The sequence below is a fragment of the Candida metapsilosis genome (assembly GCF_017655625.1).
Source record: "Candida metapsilosis strain BP57 chromosome Unknown scaffold7, whole genome shotgun sequence".
Taxonomy (NCBI): Eukaryota; Fungi; Ascomycota; class Pichiomycetes; order Serinales; family Debaryomycetaceae; genus Lodderomyces; species Lodderomyces metapsilosis.
This window is the reverse complement of record NW_027138165.1, coordinates 1,361,111-1,375,800: the sequence shown is the minus strand read 5'-3', so window position 1 is coordinate 1,375,800 and position 14,690 is coordinate 1,361,111. Positions and strand designations below refer to the sequence as shown.

At 37.9% G+C, this 14,690-nt stretch overlaps 9 protein-coding genes across 9 annotated transcripts; 5 read left to right on the top strand and 4 right to left on the bottom strand. All coding sequences in view use genetic code 12, as the record gives it.

Annotated features, from left to right (window-relative positions):
* Positions 1–100: 100 nt before the first annotated feature.
* On the top strand, positions 101–2,665 carry ARG5,6 (bifunctional acetylglutamate kinase/N-acetyl-gamma-glutamyl-phosphate reductase; the record flags this gene model as incomplete). Its single annotated transcript, XM_067694329.1, has 1 exon — positions 101–2,665. One exon carries the CDS (start codon positions 101–103, stop codon positions 2,663–2,665), a length of 2,565 nt encoding a protein of 854 aa, XP_067546660.1.
* A 164-nt stretch (positions 2,666–2,829) lies between these two features.
* Positions 2,830–4,365, top strand: I9W82_005179 (uncharacterized protein; the record flags this gene model as incomplete). Its single annotated transcript, XM_067694327.1, has 1 exon — positions 2,830–4,365. One exon carries the CDS (start codon positions 2,830–2,832, stop codon positions 4,363–4,365), a length of 1,536 nt encoding a protein of 511 aa, XP_067546659.1.
* Positions 4,366–4,410: 45 nt separating this feature from the next.
* Positions 4,411–4,911, bottom strand: MSO1 (Mso1p; the record flags this gene model as incomplete). Its single annotated transcript, XM_067694326.1, has 1 exon — positions 4,411–4,911. The coding sequence occupies one exon, from the start codon at positions 4,909–4,911 to the stop codon at positions 4,411–4,413; it is 501 nt and encodes a 166-aa protein (XP_067546658.1).
* A 255-nt stretch (positions 4,912–5,166) lies between these two features.
* On the top strand, positions 5,167–7,107 carry MSS116 (ATP-dependent RNA helicase; the record flags this gene model as incomplete). The annotated part of the gene is made up of 1 exon (XM_067694325.1): positions 5,167–7,107. The coding sequence occupies one exon, from the start codon at positions 5,167–5,169 to the stop codon at positions 7,105–7,107; it is 1,941 nt and encodes a 646-aa protein (XP_067546657.1).
* A 145-nt stretch (positions 7,108–7,252) lies between these two features.
* On the bottom strand, positions 7,253–9,055 carry I9W82_005176 (uncharacterized protein; the record flags this gene model as incomplete). The annotated part of the gene is made up of 1 exon (XM_067694324.1): positions 7,253–9,055. The coding sequence occupies one exon, from the start codon at positions 9,053–9,055 to the stop codon at positions 7,253–7,255; it is 1,803 nt and encodes a 600-aa protein (XP_067546656.1).
* Positions 9,056–9,223: 168 nt separating this feature from the next.
* On the bottom strand, positions 9,224–10,288 carry I9W82_005175 (uncharacterized protein; the record flags this gene model as incomplete). Its single annotated transcript, XM_067694323.1, has 1 exon — positions 9,224–10,288. One exon carries the CDS (start codon positions 10,286–10,288, stop codon positions 9,224–9,226), a length of 1,065 nt encoding a protein of 354 aa, XP_067546655.1.
* Positions 10,289–10,417: 129 nt separating this feature from the next.
* Positions 10,418–10,915, top strand: I9W82_005174 (uncharacterized protein; the record flags this gene model as incomplete). The annotated part of the gene is made up of 1 exon (XM_067694322.1): positions 10,418–10,915. One exon carries the CDS (start codon positions 10,418–10,420, stop codon positions 10,913–10,915), a length of 498 nt encoding a protein of 165 aa, XP_067546654.1.
* A 45-nt stretch (positions 10,916–10,960) lies between these two features.
* Positions 10,961–11,844, bottom strand: I9W82_005173 (uncharacterized protein; the record flags this gene model as incomplete). The annotated part of the gene is made up of 2 exons (XM_067694321.1): positions 10,961–11,029; positions 11,326–11,844. 2 exons carry the CDS (start codon positions 11,842–11,844, stop codon positions 10,961–10,963), a joined length of 588 nt encoding a protein of 195 aa, XP_067546653.1.
* A 145-nt stretch (positions 11,845–11,989) lies between these two features.
* Positions 11,990–14,602, top strand: TERT (Tertp; the record flags this gene model as incomplete). The annotated part of the gene is made up of 1 exon (XM_067694320.1): positions 11,990–14,602. One exon carries the CDS (start codon positions 11,990–11,992, stop codon positions 14,600–14,602), a length of 2,613 nt encoding a protein of 870 aa, XP_067546652.1.
* Between the last annotated feature and the right edge of the window lie 88 nt (positions 14,603–14,690).

Below are 14,690 nucleotides of genomic sequence, written 5' to 3'. Positions count from 1 at the left end.
CTTTTGATTGAATTTTTGAAAAAATTTTCAACTTTTAAAGATACACATATTCATTTGCACATATTCCTGCTATCAACAACCTACATTGTAGCTTTTTGTGATGTTAAAACTAGCTGCATTTAATAAAGCCTCGGTTTCGAAACCTATAGCGAGATCGATTTGCAAATCGTCAACTGCACTTTCTAGTAACCGAGCTTACCGTCCAATTACCGGATCCCAGTCTCACTTCACGTCTGCTCCAACACGTTCTTACTCCACCAAATCAACCGTCATCCAATTATTAAACAACATTGGTTCTAAAAGAGAGGTTGAACAATACTTGAAATACTTTACTTCAGTTAGTTCGCAACAATTTGCTGTCATCAAAGTTGGAGGAGCAATCATTACTCAACAATTGGACGAACTAGCTTCATGTTTGGCATTTTTATACCACGTGGGATTGTATCCTATTGTCTTGCATGGTACAGGACCACAAATTAACGAATTGTTGGAAAACGAAGGTGTTGAACCTGAATATATTGATGGAATTAGAATCACCAACCCTAAAACCATGGAGGTTGTGCGTAAATGTTTTCTTGAACAAAACTTGCGTTTGGTTACTGCTTTGGAGAAAATTGGGGTTCATGCACGTCCAATTACTGCTGGTGTTTTCCAGGCTGATTATTTAAACAAGGAAAAATATGATTTGGTTGGTAAAATAACTGGTGTTAATAAAGCTCCTGTGGAAGCTTCAATCAGTGCTGGATACTTGCCTATTTTGACCAGTTTGGCTGAGACTCCAAGTGGTCAATTGTTGAATGTCAATGCTGATGTTGCTGCGGGTGAGTTGGCTAGAGAATTTGAGCCATTGAAAATTGTCTATTTAAATGAAAAAGGTGGTATTATTAATGGAAACACTGGTGAAAAGATTTCCATCATCAACTTGGATGAAGAGTATGAGGATTTGATGAAGGAAAGTTGGGTTAAATACGGAACCAAATTGAAGATTAAGGAGATTCATGACTTGTTGCAACATTTACCAAGGTCTTCATCAGTTGCTATCATTGATGTTGATGACTTGCAAAAGGAATTGTTTACTGATTCTGGTGCAGGAACTTTGATCAGAAGAGGTTACAAGTTGATCAATAGAAACTCTTTGAAGGAGTTTGGTAATCCTGATTTATTGAGGACTGCTTTGTTGAGAGATCCAGAAATCAAAGCTGGTAAATTGTCAGTAGCTTCTTATTTGAAATATTTGGAATCAGTTGATTTCAAGAGTTATGGTGATGAACCATTGGAAGTATTGGCAATTGTTGTAAACAAGCAAGACGGTGGTGTACCCAAGTTGGATAAGTTTTTGTCATCAAAAACTGGTTGGTTGAATAATGTGACTGATAATATTTTCAATTCAATTAGAAAAGATTTCAAGTCATTGTGTTGGATAGTTGATGAGAACGATGCCAATTTGTCATGGTATTTTTCCAAATCTGATGGTTCATTTGCCAAAAATGGACAAATATTGTTTTGGTACGGCTTAAACACTGAGAAAGCTAGTGAATTAATCAAGGACTTTGACAACTCAGCCATTGGTTCCTCTTTGTCGTCAAGTAAAGAATCGGGTGTCTTTTCAACAAATCAACAAAAGAGAGCCCTTCACACAAGAAGATTCGCAACTTCATCCAACCCAAACCCACCATTGAAAGAAGGCAAGAGTCAAGAAAAGAAGAAAGTTGCTTTGATTGGAGCAAGAGGCTATACTGGACAAAACTTGATCAAACTCATTGACAATCATCCATATCTTGATATTTCCCACGTTTCATCTCGTGAGTTAGAAGGCCAGCAGTTGAAAGGTTACAACAAGGATACCATTATTTATTCAAATTTGCAACCTGAAGATATCAAGAAGTTAGAAGAAAATGGTGAAGTTGACATTTGGATTATGGCTTTACCCAATGGTGTTTGTAAACCATTTGTTAATGTAATTGACTCAATTGGAAATCCAAATTCCAGAATCGTTGACTTGTCTGCTGACTACAGATTTGATATATCTGGAGACTGGGTTTATGGATTGCCAGAATTGAATGACCGTCATGAAATTGCTAATGCTAAAAGAATCTCCAACCCAGGATGTTATGCAACTGCCGCCCAAGTTGCTATCGCCCCTTTGAAACAATATATCGACGGCAAGCCATCAATATTTGGTGTTTCTGGATACTCGGGAGCTGGTACCAAGCCATCACCTAAAAATGATGTTGAAAACTTGACAAACAATCTCATCCCTTACTCATTAACTGATCATGTCCATGAAAAAGAAATTTCAAACCAATTGGGATTGACTGTGCATTTCACTCCACATGTAGCACAATGGTTCCAAGGAATATCACACACGATCAATATCCCAATAAAGAAAGGTTCGTTAACTTCAAGAGAAGTGAGAAATATTTTCCAAGACAGATATAAAGGTGAAGAATTGATTACAATCACTGGTGAAGCACCTTTGGTTAAGGAGATCAGTGGCAAACATGGTGTTGTAGTTGGTGGATTTGCTGTTAATTCAAACGAAGATCGAGTCGTTGTTGTTGCCACCATTGATAATTTATTGAAAGGTGCTGCTACGCAATGTTTGCAAAATATTAATTTAGTGCTGGGATTTGGTGAGTATGAAGGTATCCCACTTGATCATTAAGTAGAGTGAGTCTTGTACATTATAGACTTTATACACAACTCATCTAGGGGAGAAGAAACTTATTAGTTTGTAGTACGCACCAGTAAACTCTTTCAAAACGAGACATTTTTTTTCCCACGTTAAACTGAAACCTTTGACTCTCTGTTCATCAACAATTCAACATCATGTTGGTCTCTCCAGAGAATTTCGGTATAGTTGAACCGGATGTATACCGTTGCTCCAAGCTTGAAGTGGAAAACTTTCAATTCTTGGAAACATTAAACCTCAAATCAATCATCCTTTTAGATGCAGAGAATCCACCACGGTCGTTATCGAAATTCCTTGAAGAGAATAAAATTGATCTTTACAGTCTAGGAGACTTGAAAATATCCAATCATCAACACACTGGTTTGTCGTCCAAGACTGATCTTGAAGATTTTGCTTTGGAGAATGATGAGTTGACCTCGAATACGTCCACTAGATCTTCGACATCTGCTTCGACACTACAACAACAACAGCAGCAGCAGCAACAGCAACAACAACAACACTATGTTGATCCACTTACTCCGATGCCTATAATATCTCGTAAGAGCAGAGATCAGTGGATGTTGATTGAAAAGAATATCATTATCAAATCATTTGAGATTATATTGAATAATAAACGACATCCAATACTTGTTGTTGATTCCACATCAACGCTCATTGGGATTCTAAGAAAGATTCAAAAATGGAATTTCAATTCGATTTTAAATGAGTATAGGATCTTTAATGGCACAAGCGCAAAGAACAATTATTTTGCCGAAACGTTTTTGGAGTTGATTAGCATTGAGTTGATACCATATGAGAATAGGAAAAAGAGTCCCTTTGGAAGCAGACGAAACTCTATGAGACGCAAGTCACAGAGTCATAGTCAGTCTCAAGCGCAACAGATGTTGAAAGCTCCCGTTGTTGATGAGAATGCAATTGCCCTGCGAGAGCAAAATAGTTTACCTCTAGAAACAAGTAGCGCAGAGCAGAATGTCCATGGAGATTCTGTCGTACTTGATGACGAGGAAGGCACTGATGCGGATGGTGAAGGTGAAGACGAAGATTCCGATGAAGGGTATAGTACAGATGATTTGGATGACATGGATGATGAGCTTCTCTCAGCGTCGCCGCAAATTCCAGAAAACTTGTTAAAATTTGTTGAACAAAGAAAGCAAGATAAGCATCAGTACCCTTCTAGTGGTAGAAACTCCCTAGACAATAGGTCCGACTCCGAGTCAGCTTCTAATTCTCCAAGATTGATGCGAATACCAGTCCAACATACAAGAAGCAATAGTGGTTCAAATAGTCGGAATAATAGTTTTACAAATGCTGACTCCTATCTCAGCGCAATAAGAGGTTCCGATCGTCGCAAATCATCCGGTGATATCTTTAAAAATATAAAGTTTCGTAACCCGCAACAACAGTTCCCCCATAGAGCTTCATTGGAGAGTTCATCACCTAGTATGAAACGTCGTGATCAAAGAAGAGAATCTGGGACTTTCTTTTTGAATGATGAAGTTAAGCCCGTTGAGTACATGTATTATAAAAACTTGAACAAGTATGATGTCAAGTTTGAGAATGTGCGAACGCTAAAGTTTAAGTTACCAGCAGAGCATAGACTTCCATCGTGGTTCATCAAGCAGCGGGACATATGGGAGGCAAACTACAAGATATTAAATAACGAAAATGTATAATTGCACAATGGCATTAATGGACTTGTATTATGATGTCTTCTATCTCTAACGACTATATCTACTAACATTGTATCCGGACCCTGGTGTTGATTGTTGTCTTGACTTGTTATACATATCTTGCAACCTACTCGAACTTCTTTGAAACTGAGCTGGAGGTTGTTGATCCTGCCCAGGATCATTTTCATCTTGCATTCGTTGTTGGTTATATGCTCTTTGTGAATAACTCTTGTTGAACAAGTTATCCTGTCGTACAGGTTGAAATTGTGACGAAGATGAATGCCCTCTGTATGCATGACCACCTGAATAACTTTGCGACCGACCATATTCTGGTTGATGTTGTTGATCAAACGTTTTGACACCAAGCCAATCTGGATAAGGAAGTCCTTTTGATTCGTAGTATTTGACAAATGCACGATGTATCAAGGTATCATCCTCAGTTGCACCGTCTTTTTCGGTAGCTGAATTTAAGGAAAGGTTGGCAAATCTTGCGCTGTAGTTTTCTCTGATTTTGGAGAAGAAACCTCCTCCTGTGTTGGAATGTTGCATTGTGGGAGGTGTATAGTGGTAGGGATTAAAGACTTCTAAGTCTTACAGTTGACGAAATTTCCTAATTGAGAAATTCCAGAGGAACAAAATTGGACATTGTCTGAAGAATGCAAATCACGACATTGGTGGAATAAGCGACACTGTCTCTCTCTCTTTTTGTTTGACATTTTTCTCTCATCTCGCGATTATATGAAAATTTAAAATTTGCAATGTTTCAGTTGAGATACAACCACTTTTACATCCCAATATCAATAAATGCTAGTACTCAAACGCTTGAATAAACAAGTGCCGAGATGTTTCGTGGCTACTAAATACATAAGGAGCCATTTCCTTTGTCGTGCGCTTCACCCTGCGCTTGTCTACAGAAATGAAGATTCCATTCAGGTTGATACCAAACCCGTCAAGCCAGTAATCCAAAAACAGGAACAAGAACCAGCAAAATCGAAACCTCAAGCCCAAGGTGATGTCCCCTTTGTGCCTGTCAAGTTTTCCGATTTCAAAGGTAAAGGTTTCATCAATAATGCCGTCTTATCTGCGTTACATAAAGCCAAATTCGATACCTTGACACCTATCCAACAAAAGGCTTTGATACCAATCATTAAATCGGAAAAGGGTGTTGTATGTAGGGCAAAGACCGGAACCGGTAAAACCTTAACTTTCATCATTCCAACAGTTGAAAGTGCAATCAAAAGAATCACTGAAGAACCTGATGTACAAGGTGTTGACTCGGTTATTGTTGCACCAACTCGTGATTTAGCTTTACAGATTCGTGATGAGTATACAAAAGTATGTTCCAAGTTGCCACGCTCAATTCAGCCTAGAGTATCAATGATTATTGGAGGCCAGAGAACTACCTTCAACTATCGCTCTCCAAGTGAAATTGTCATTACAACACCTGGAAGATTGGAAGCAGATTTGAAGGATCCAAGGTTTTCGAAATGGTTCAGGGGTGTCAACTACAGAGTTTATGATGAAGCAGATAGATTACTTGATGTTGGATTTGAACCACAATTAAACAGTATCAATCGCGTTTTGCAAGACATAAGAGAGGAGGATGCACCTCCAATGAAGTCATTATTGTTTAGTGCAACTGTTGACGATTCAATTACTCGCTTTGCCCAAAAGCACATCAATAGACGTTACGACTACATCAACACTGTGCCTAAAGATGAGCCCGAAGTTCACGAAAACGTTCACCAAATTTTATACAGATGTGAAGATGGAGTTGACAAGTTTCAATCCTTCTTTGACTATGTTGTTGATGTTGTTAAAAATGAAGAGAAAGCCAAAATGATTTTGTTTTTGCCAACTCAAACTGCAGTCGACTGGTTCTATGACTATATGCAGCAAGCCATTCGTTCGCCAGAAATTGCTGATTCATACTTGGATTTTGGAATTTATCTCATCCATGGTAACAGGACTGCTTATCAACGTAAAATTGCATTAGCAGATTTCAAGCACTGTGATAGAGGATTGTTGATCTCTACTGATGTGGCAGCAAGAGGTATTGATGTCAAGGGTGTTACTCATGTCATTCAATTATTCCCATCTTCAGAAGTTGCAGATTATGTACACAAGGTAGGAAGAACAGGAAGAGCAGGTGCCAAGGGAAAGGCTGTATTGTTTGCAGCTCAAAGTGAAATGCCTTATGTTCGTAAATTGAAAAGAGAAAGAGGTGTTGAATTTCAAGAAGTTATTGAGAGTACTCCAGAGAAGAAATATGCCAATGTATTTGACTCAATTAAACCTTCGCCTCATCAAACTAATGAGTTCTTTTTCACTTTTATGAATTATGTGATTCAGGTTAGAGGAATGTATCGTTTAGATGCTAATCATGTCATTGAAGACACTGTGAACTTGTATCGATCCTTACTTAAAGATGATACTGCCAAATTGAGCATTTCCTCATTGAAACATGCTGCGCGTCAATTGGACAGAACTATCTTGAGAGAGTATTTTGAACATAAAGGTGGAAGACATTTTGATGAAGTTAACGAAGATCGTGGATCAAGACATTCTAACAAGCGGGCCGGTGGATTCCAATCTAGGGGACGTGGATACGAGGACAGTTTTAAGCATAGGGGTTCAGGAGGGAATAGACTGCAAAAGAGATCATCGTTTGGTGATGATAGAAGAGGCAATTTCAAAGGTCACAGGAGATCAAATTACAACTCCAAAAACTTTGACTTAGATTAGATGATACTACTTGGTGAAGTTTTGGGGTCTCTTTTTCAATTCGACTGTTTGTATATGATACATTTTAGCCATTTTGTTTGTTTGGTAAATAGATAGATCTACACATCTTGTATATAGGATTTAATGAAGATATAATTCATTCTGATTATGTGGACTTGCGATGTTTCTGGTGGTGCTCATTATGTATTGGTTTTGTTGGCGGTAGTATTGGATCAGAAAGCAGCAGTATACCGTTTCCATTTTGCTCGGGTGTTGACGTATTACCATGCCGCTGTGGATCGAAATTCAACTTGTCCAATGTACCTCGTCTCTTTCCAGATCCATTTTGGACTTCAATGTTGATCTCTCTCGTCAAAATCACATAGACTAAAAGACAAATGATAATTATGCTATTAAAGAATGATAAGCGTTTTTGGAAAGTTAAATCACTGCTGATTGCTTTCATTTTCTGATTTGACTCAGCTAGGAAATGTTTGTACTTGTGGTCTTGTAAATGGAAAAGCTCACTATACTGATGATACATTTCATGATACGATTCTTTGAATATTGCTAATTGATGAAGTAATGTAGTATTGACTGATTTTAGCAAGTGATTGAAATTGGATGATTGTCGTTTTTCTAAATTCAGAAATGCTGTACTCAATAGCTTCAGTTGTTCTTCTATGTAAAGTAGTGACAATGTTGCATTAGATTCCAACAACGTCAATCTCTTGATGATGTTTTTGTATATTGATTCCTGAGTTGTTGCTACTGTAGCAGTTGTTGATGTTATTACACTACTATTTCCTTCGCTTGGTAGACAATGGTTATTAGTGGTGGTATTGTGATCTTTCAAAAACTCATTCAAAAGCAAATGTGGTAAAACAACATTACATTCATTAAACGTGTCATTAATTAGCGACTCTAGTTGAGTATCACTTGTGGCCAACTCCGTGATACTATTAGGTTCTGGATTTTGAAGTTGCAGCGACGAAATCTCTTCATCTTCTTTAAACTCATCAATCATGGTCTTTCCATGCACTCTAACCACAGATATAGGGCAATAAAATTCGTTTCCATAATGACTCAATATTTCCAACTTTAAATACCGAGCCCAGATTAGTGGATTTGTAATGTTGAAAGTTTGAACATCTCGAATATTTTCAGTTGTAAACTGCCCCAACTCTCTCCAGTTCTGGGTGGGGAACCTATCACTCACACTCACTCTGATGTTCTTATACATTGATGAAAAGAATTCGTAGTTTCCAAGAACCACTTGGCTTACGAGGATATCCTGACATAGTTCAATAATGATAAACTTATTCTCAACGGAGCACTCATTTAGTAGATAAGAATCCTTATTTTCTTTCAAGATCGCTGAAGCTCCCTTGGCTTGTGAATTAGTCTTTACAATGGTCGCTGCACAGTCAGCTGAAGCAAAATTAAACTTATTCTTGTAAGTGGTGCCTTCTTGCTCTGTGAATTCAACAACTGCAATCTCAGTCATATTGGTACTCGTGTCATTTGTCAATTGTTTCGAGGCATCAGTGGCATTCCGAGACGAGTTGGATGAGGAGAAATTTGTATCGATCTTCTGCTTCTTCCATTCTTCGAATGACATGAAATGACACTCGTCTAAAATTGAGTCAGCGAAAGTTCCATTATCGCTACGAGGCTGGAGTACTGGCGATTGAAGATATAGTTGTTGTCTCTCTCCATGTATATCCGCAAGTGATGGGTTTGGCGTGGATAAAAATACTGGTATCGTGTAGTTGATGGGAGTATAGTCTAGCGATGATGTATTTGTAAGCGGAGCATTGTTACTAGCCTCGGGTGTTTGACAAGCGCATTTGTTGAAGCAGACAGCCAAAAATGTTATAACCCACTTGCTTAGCATGAACGCTCTAGTCTGTGAAAGTAAGGAAAAGTATAAGGATGTTGATGATGTGTACGTGAAGATGGGAATCATCTTTTAATTTTGTGGTGTGAAAATACCCGATCCACAGTTTGCATACAAACTAAACATCACGAGAACTAGTTAACAGTCGCCACTACATTGATAATTCAATACCCATCTACTTATATTGCAGCTGCTAAAACGGTTAATACTATTACATTTGGCTGTACAGATCTATATCTACCTCCAATCGTCATCGTCTCCTCGTCTTCTCCTACCAACGTTTCTTCTCTTATTATCATCGTAATCACGCCTCATATTCTCCCTCTTGAGCCTTCTTAAGTTTCTAATTCTTTCGTTTTCCCTTCTTTCAATTTCACTTGAACTTAATATCTCAACAGATGGTTCCCAATGGTCATTACCGTTGTTGACACTGTTCTCAGTAAAGATACGCAACCCTTGTTCAAAGAAAATACCCTTGACCAAATGCAAATTGTGAATCTCGTTGTTGAATGACCCTTCTATAATCTCCTTCTTGACACGAATAATAATTTCATGCAATGCATGGGAAATAGCCAAATTGAATTCCAATGATAGCCCAAGATCTGCAACAACAGTTTCAGCAAACTTTTCTGGTGTGATTTCATTCTGGTTCAAGTCCCATTCTATTCTATCTTGATATAATTGTTTATTTAAATTGACTGATAAATCAATAATCACATTACAGGGGTTTTTATTTGGAATTGACAAATTGGACGCATATGAATATTCTTCAATTTGTTGTGTGATTGAGTCGGCAATTTGAGCAATCATCGCATTGGGTAATTCAAGATCATTACACAAGATAGCTGCAAAATCTGTAGGTGTAATCAAAGATTCATTCAAATTCCACATAAATACGTCATTCACTTTGTGGTTGGTTACTGTGCTCTCCAAATTTAATTTGATAGGGATTAAAGTCTCAGGCTTGTTTGTTTGACTATTCAAGTTGGATTCGTCTTCAAGTGAAATGATTCTTGGTGTATTTCTAGCAGGACCATATTTCTGTGCGTCGACTTGGGTCTTGGATTCATTCAAATTACGTGCGCTATCTTGCCCATTCAAAGGTAGATCTGTAGGTGTATTTTCAATATCAAAGTCATCTATGAAATCCTCAGAATAGTTGATTTGTTGAGCATGTCTCTTGGCTTGTCTTCCAGTTGGAATTGCATTTAGTAGTAACGAGTTTGTCTCGCTAGACAACCTTTTGGATATACTTGAGGCTAATCCTTGCACTTGAAAGGAAGATGCTTCGTAGTTGACCATGATTAAAGAAGCTTTGATTGTATCAGTGTGTTTTGGTTTATTGAAGTTTTTTTCTGAGATTTTCTTTTTTTTTTTTTTTTCGCTTCGTTCTGTTCCTTTGTTCGTCTTGCTCCAGAGAGAGTTCAGTACATGAATAGTGGATCCATGGATAGCAATTCTAACAACTCAAATGTCGTTTTAGGTCAGTATTTGCAGCAACTGCGATTTGCAAGGCTAATACCCTTTGACTCCTTTGCCAACATGTTCCCAGCTGGCACGTCAACTGATCTCATTAAGTCTATTTACAATCAATTGATCTTGCAAGAAGAGAGGAAGCTTGCGGATATTCAAAGAAATATTGACAACAAATTCAATGAAGCTCTACAAGAATTATATGATAAGCCTGAGAGCATACCCACTATTGAATCTTCAAAGGTTGATATATTGACTCAATGCCTTTCCGACTTAAGCCACCAACTCGAATACGAAGTTGCAAAACAAAAAGACGAAGTTGATGAGGAACTCTCTATTCTTGATGCGAAGCTTGAGACCTTGGCCAAAATTGATATCCCAAATTACCACGATCAAGAAATACGAGATGCAGAAAGAAAGTGTGACAAGTTAACCAAAATTATCAATCAAATCTAGTATTCTAAACGTACATTATCTACAAGTTTATCTAACTTTGACAATTCAGGTTCCCCAAGCCACCTCCAAATTTGAAATTTCCAATTGAGGCCATCCAAGTCGCCAAGGTAATAACTTGACTCCATTCCACCGCCTGAGGGAACAGGTTTTAAGTATGTACACCGAACTATTCGAGAGTGTACCAATGCCATACTACACATAACACAAGGTTCGTGAGTTGTGTAAACAATCATATCGGTACACAAATAGCCTCGCTCTTGCATGCCATTTTTTCTTTGCTGTGATTCATTTTGCGCTATTGAGTCAATTGCACGCATTACACTGTGGTCCAGAGGGTGGCACTCGTCTCTATTCACTGCAATTGTTTGTATTATTATCCTTCCATGTATTTCCTTTGCCATTATTGTTACCAGAGCATTGCGATTGTTGGCTTGTTCAAGATATTTCAATAGCTCATTTACCATTTGTCTTTCTTGTTCCATATCAAAGGTTACTGAGTTCAAGAATTGGTGATTAGGATTACCCTTCCAAGTTAGAGGCCAAATAGTAGACCATTTCAAGGTTGTCTCTTTTGTATTTGCTTGGTCCCGCGGTACCCCAACAACCTCAAGCTTGTCGTATTCAAGGGTTTCTAGATTGTTTGTAATTTCAAGTTTGTCACTCTCACCTTCGTATGGGCAAATAATCACTTTAATGTAGTCTCCAACTTTATTCAATCTCTTCAAGTGCTTGATTCTGATATCATCGTCGTAATTCTGCTTCAAAAGCGATATTAGTGTTTTTGAATTCTTGGGTTGGATACTGCAAACCCACACAGATAGAAGATTTGGTACTTCCGGATCTGTATCGTTCCCTAACCTTATCTGCTTCAAAGTTCCATACAAGACTCCATTTTGTAAATCCACGTGTGTCTGGTTTATACTTTTCATGGGTGGAAGGCTGTTATAATCATAGGAGAAGTATATATTGACTGCGATGGAGAGATGAAAGCGAAATAATTCATGCGCGTCTTTTTTTTTTTTTTTTTTTTTGATTGATTCACAAAACCTGTTTGATCCTTCCCTATCAGGTGTAATGGAGCTGGCTCAAACCTTGCTACAGTTCATATCAGGTCAGCAACCACTGACACAGGAGCCATCAACCTTCAACGAATTTCTATCATCAGTCAAAGTTGTTCCCCTCGACAATGAATACAAACACCGCATTTCATCCAAGTTGAAATTCCGAAAGGACTACAAAAAATATGTTAAACTGTTGGTGGCTGAATTATTGAGGAGTGAGTCTGACAATGTGCTAATATCAGGTTTGCCAAAGCTTCATCAAATCAAGTTTCAAAAAGCTTCTCTGAACTTGATTTATACATCATTTGTGATTAATGAGTTGCACACGTATAATTGGAAGAGAGTGTTTGAAATATTGGGGTCAGAACGTATGACCGACTTGTTGACCAATTGGAAAGGATTTATCAAGAAAGAGGCAAGGTTGATTCAGATTTTTGGGGATAGGATAACATATGGCCAGAAGGACGTTACTGATGTGTCCAATTTGATCAGAAAATCATTGGTATTTCATCACAGTCAATCAAGACCGCGATATTGGGAATTTACATTGATAAATTCGGAACCAGATCAGCTCATGGGTGAAATATTCGGAGAGAATACCAAAGCTAAACGTTTTAAAAGAGTGAGGTTCCTACTAAAGACAATCATCGAGCACGACAAAGCTTGCAGGTACCAGTTGCTTTATCAAAGTATGCTAATTGGTCAGAGACCTATAAACCCACACAAGATCTGCAGCAATGCAAGCACTTTCCAAGAGGTTATACGATTTGTGTTTGTCATTTTAGGGAAACTCCTCTCATTAGAAGCTTGGGGTGGCCAAGAGAACAAAACGATTATACGAAAGCGGGTGGAAGAGTTTTTAAAGCTTGACTCGAGAGGAGCATTGCAAGTTCATGATATTGTGAAGGGTCTTCGATTGAATGATTTTCATTGGCTCGGAACCACGTCCAAAGTGACCTCGAAACAAGATTTCGAGATTAGACAAAAGTTACTCCAACAGTATGTTCATTGGTTGTTTTCAACTATAGTCAGGAACATTATTCGCTCTTTCTGGTTCGTGGCCGAGTCTGCCGATGGTGAGGTTTTCTACTTTCCTCGTCATATCTGGCATAAAATATCATATTTGTGGTTAGAGATGTATTCAGGAGACAATTTAATCAAGTCTGGACTCACTGGGCAAGAAAAGTACAATTATGGAATGCTCAAACTAATCCCAAAAAAGGACACATTTCGTTTGATTTGCGTTCCTGCCAAAAGATCGCCTACCCTTTTAGACTCAAAGCTATCAGCAGATGAACAAAGAGAACAAGATATCAAGTTCAATATATACCGTGCAAATGTATTGCGCCCAGTGAGACTTATTTTGCAAACTAATCTCGCTGAGCGCAGGAACATTGATCCTTGTTACTCTACGACTGCATCATCTACACACCAAATTGCTGAGAGGATTCTTGCATTCAAAGCAGACTTGCTGCAAAAGTTTCCCACTATGCCAAAGCTCTACTTTGTCAAATTTGACATGAAGGAGTGTTATGATCGGATGAATCAAAAGAAACTAATTGAAAAAGTGATAAGTTTATTTCGGGATGATAAGTCTGATACAAAGTTTTACTTTAGGAGTGTGGGGAAGATGAGACTAAACTTGAAACAACAATCTTTCAAGCACCTCGCAAGTTCAAATTTGGCTGACCTAGATATACTTTCCGATGAAACCCCCGGTGGTAACAATTCCATCTTGGTGGATTCAGGAAAGACAATGTACTTGACGAGAAAAGAGGTTATTACCGAATGCATTCAACAGATTTTTGGTGCCAAGTGCTATATCCCTGATCGCAAAACTCAGTCTCTAAAGTTTTTTAGACGCAAACAAGGAGTTTTCCAAGGTTTCTCCCTACTGAGTATATTTTGTGATATCTTATACAGTGCATTGGTTGCTGAACACTTTCGATTTCTATGGGAATCAGATTCTCCATTCTTTTTAACTAGGCTAGTGGATGATTTCCTATTCATTACACCTGATGTTGACCAATATACCAAAGTCTTGGAAATCATTTCTGATGGGCGATTGGAAACATATGGAGCTTATGTCAATAAAGACAAAACACAAATTGTTGATCATGCAAGCTCCACCAGTGTTTTACAGTTTGTCGGGTTAGAAATTGAAGTCGATAATTTGAATGTGACTACCAATTACCTGAGGTTTGGAAGTTTGTCAACTAGTAATTACAGGACATTTAAAGATTTGTTACAGTACTTGAAAATAGCCTATACGGCAAGATTGCATGATTATATGTTGAGCTGTGAAAAAAACTCCGAAACGACAGTTTTGAAAAACATACTGAATTTGTTGCTGTTTATATTGAGTCTGTTTAATAGATCCTTTCAAAGGATTTCACACATTGATGTATTTATTCCAGACCAATTCATCAAGTTTTTGTGGAACATCCTTTTCCTAACTTTGAGAAAGTTTGAAAATTGCAATCATAACAGTGATTTCCTGGATGAGTTATTGGATAGTTTGATGACGACAATTTCAGCCGTTTTATCTCATGGTCCACAGTATAAAGTTATTGTCGATAAACTAAAACAATTAAGTTTAGATGTTTCAACCGTACTGCAGGCTTAATCGGTACGTTGGCTTTGCAATATCTTTCTCGCTTATAGATGTTTACAACTCTAGTAACAACCTGTATAAAAAAACAATACGAAACAAT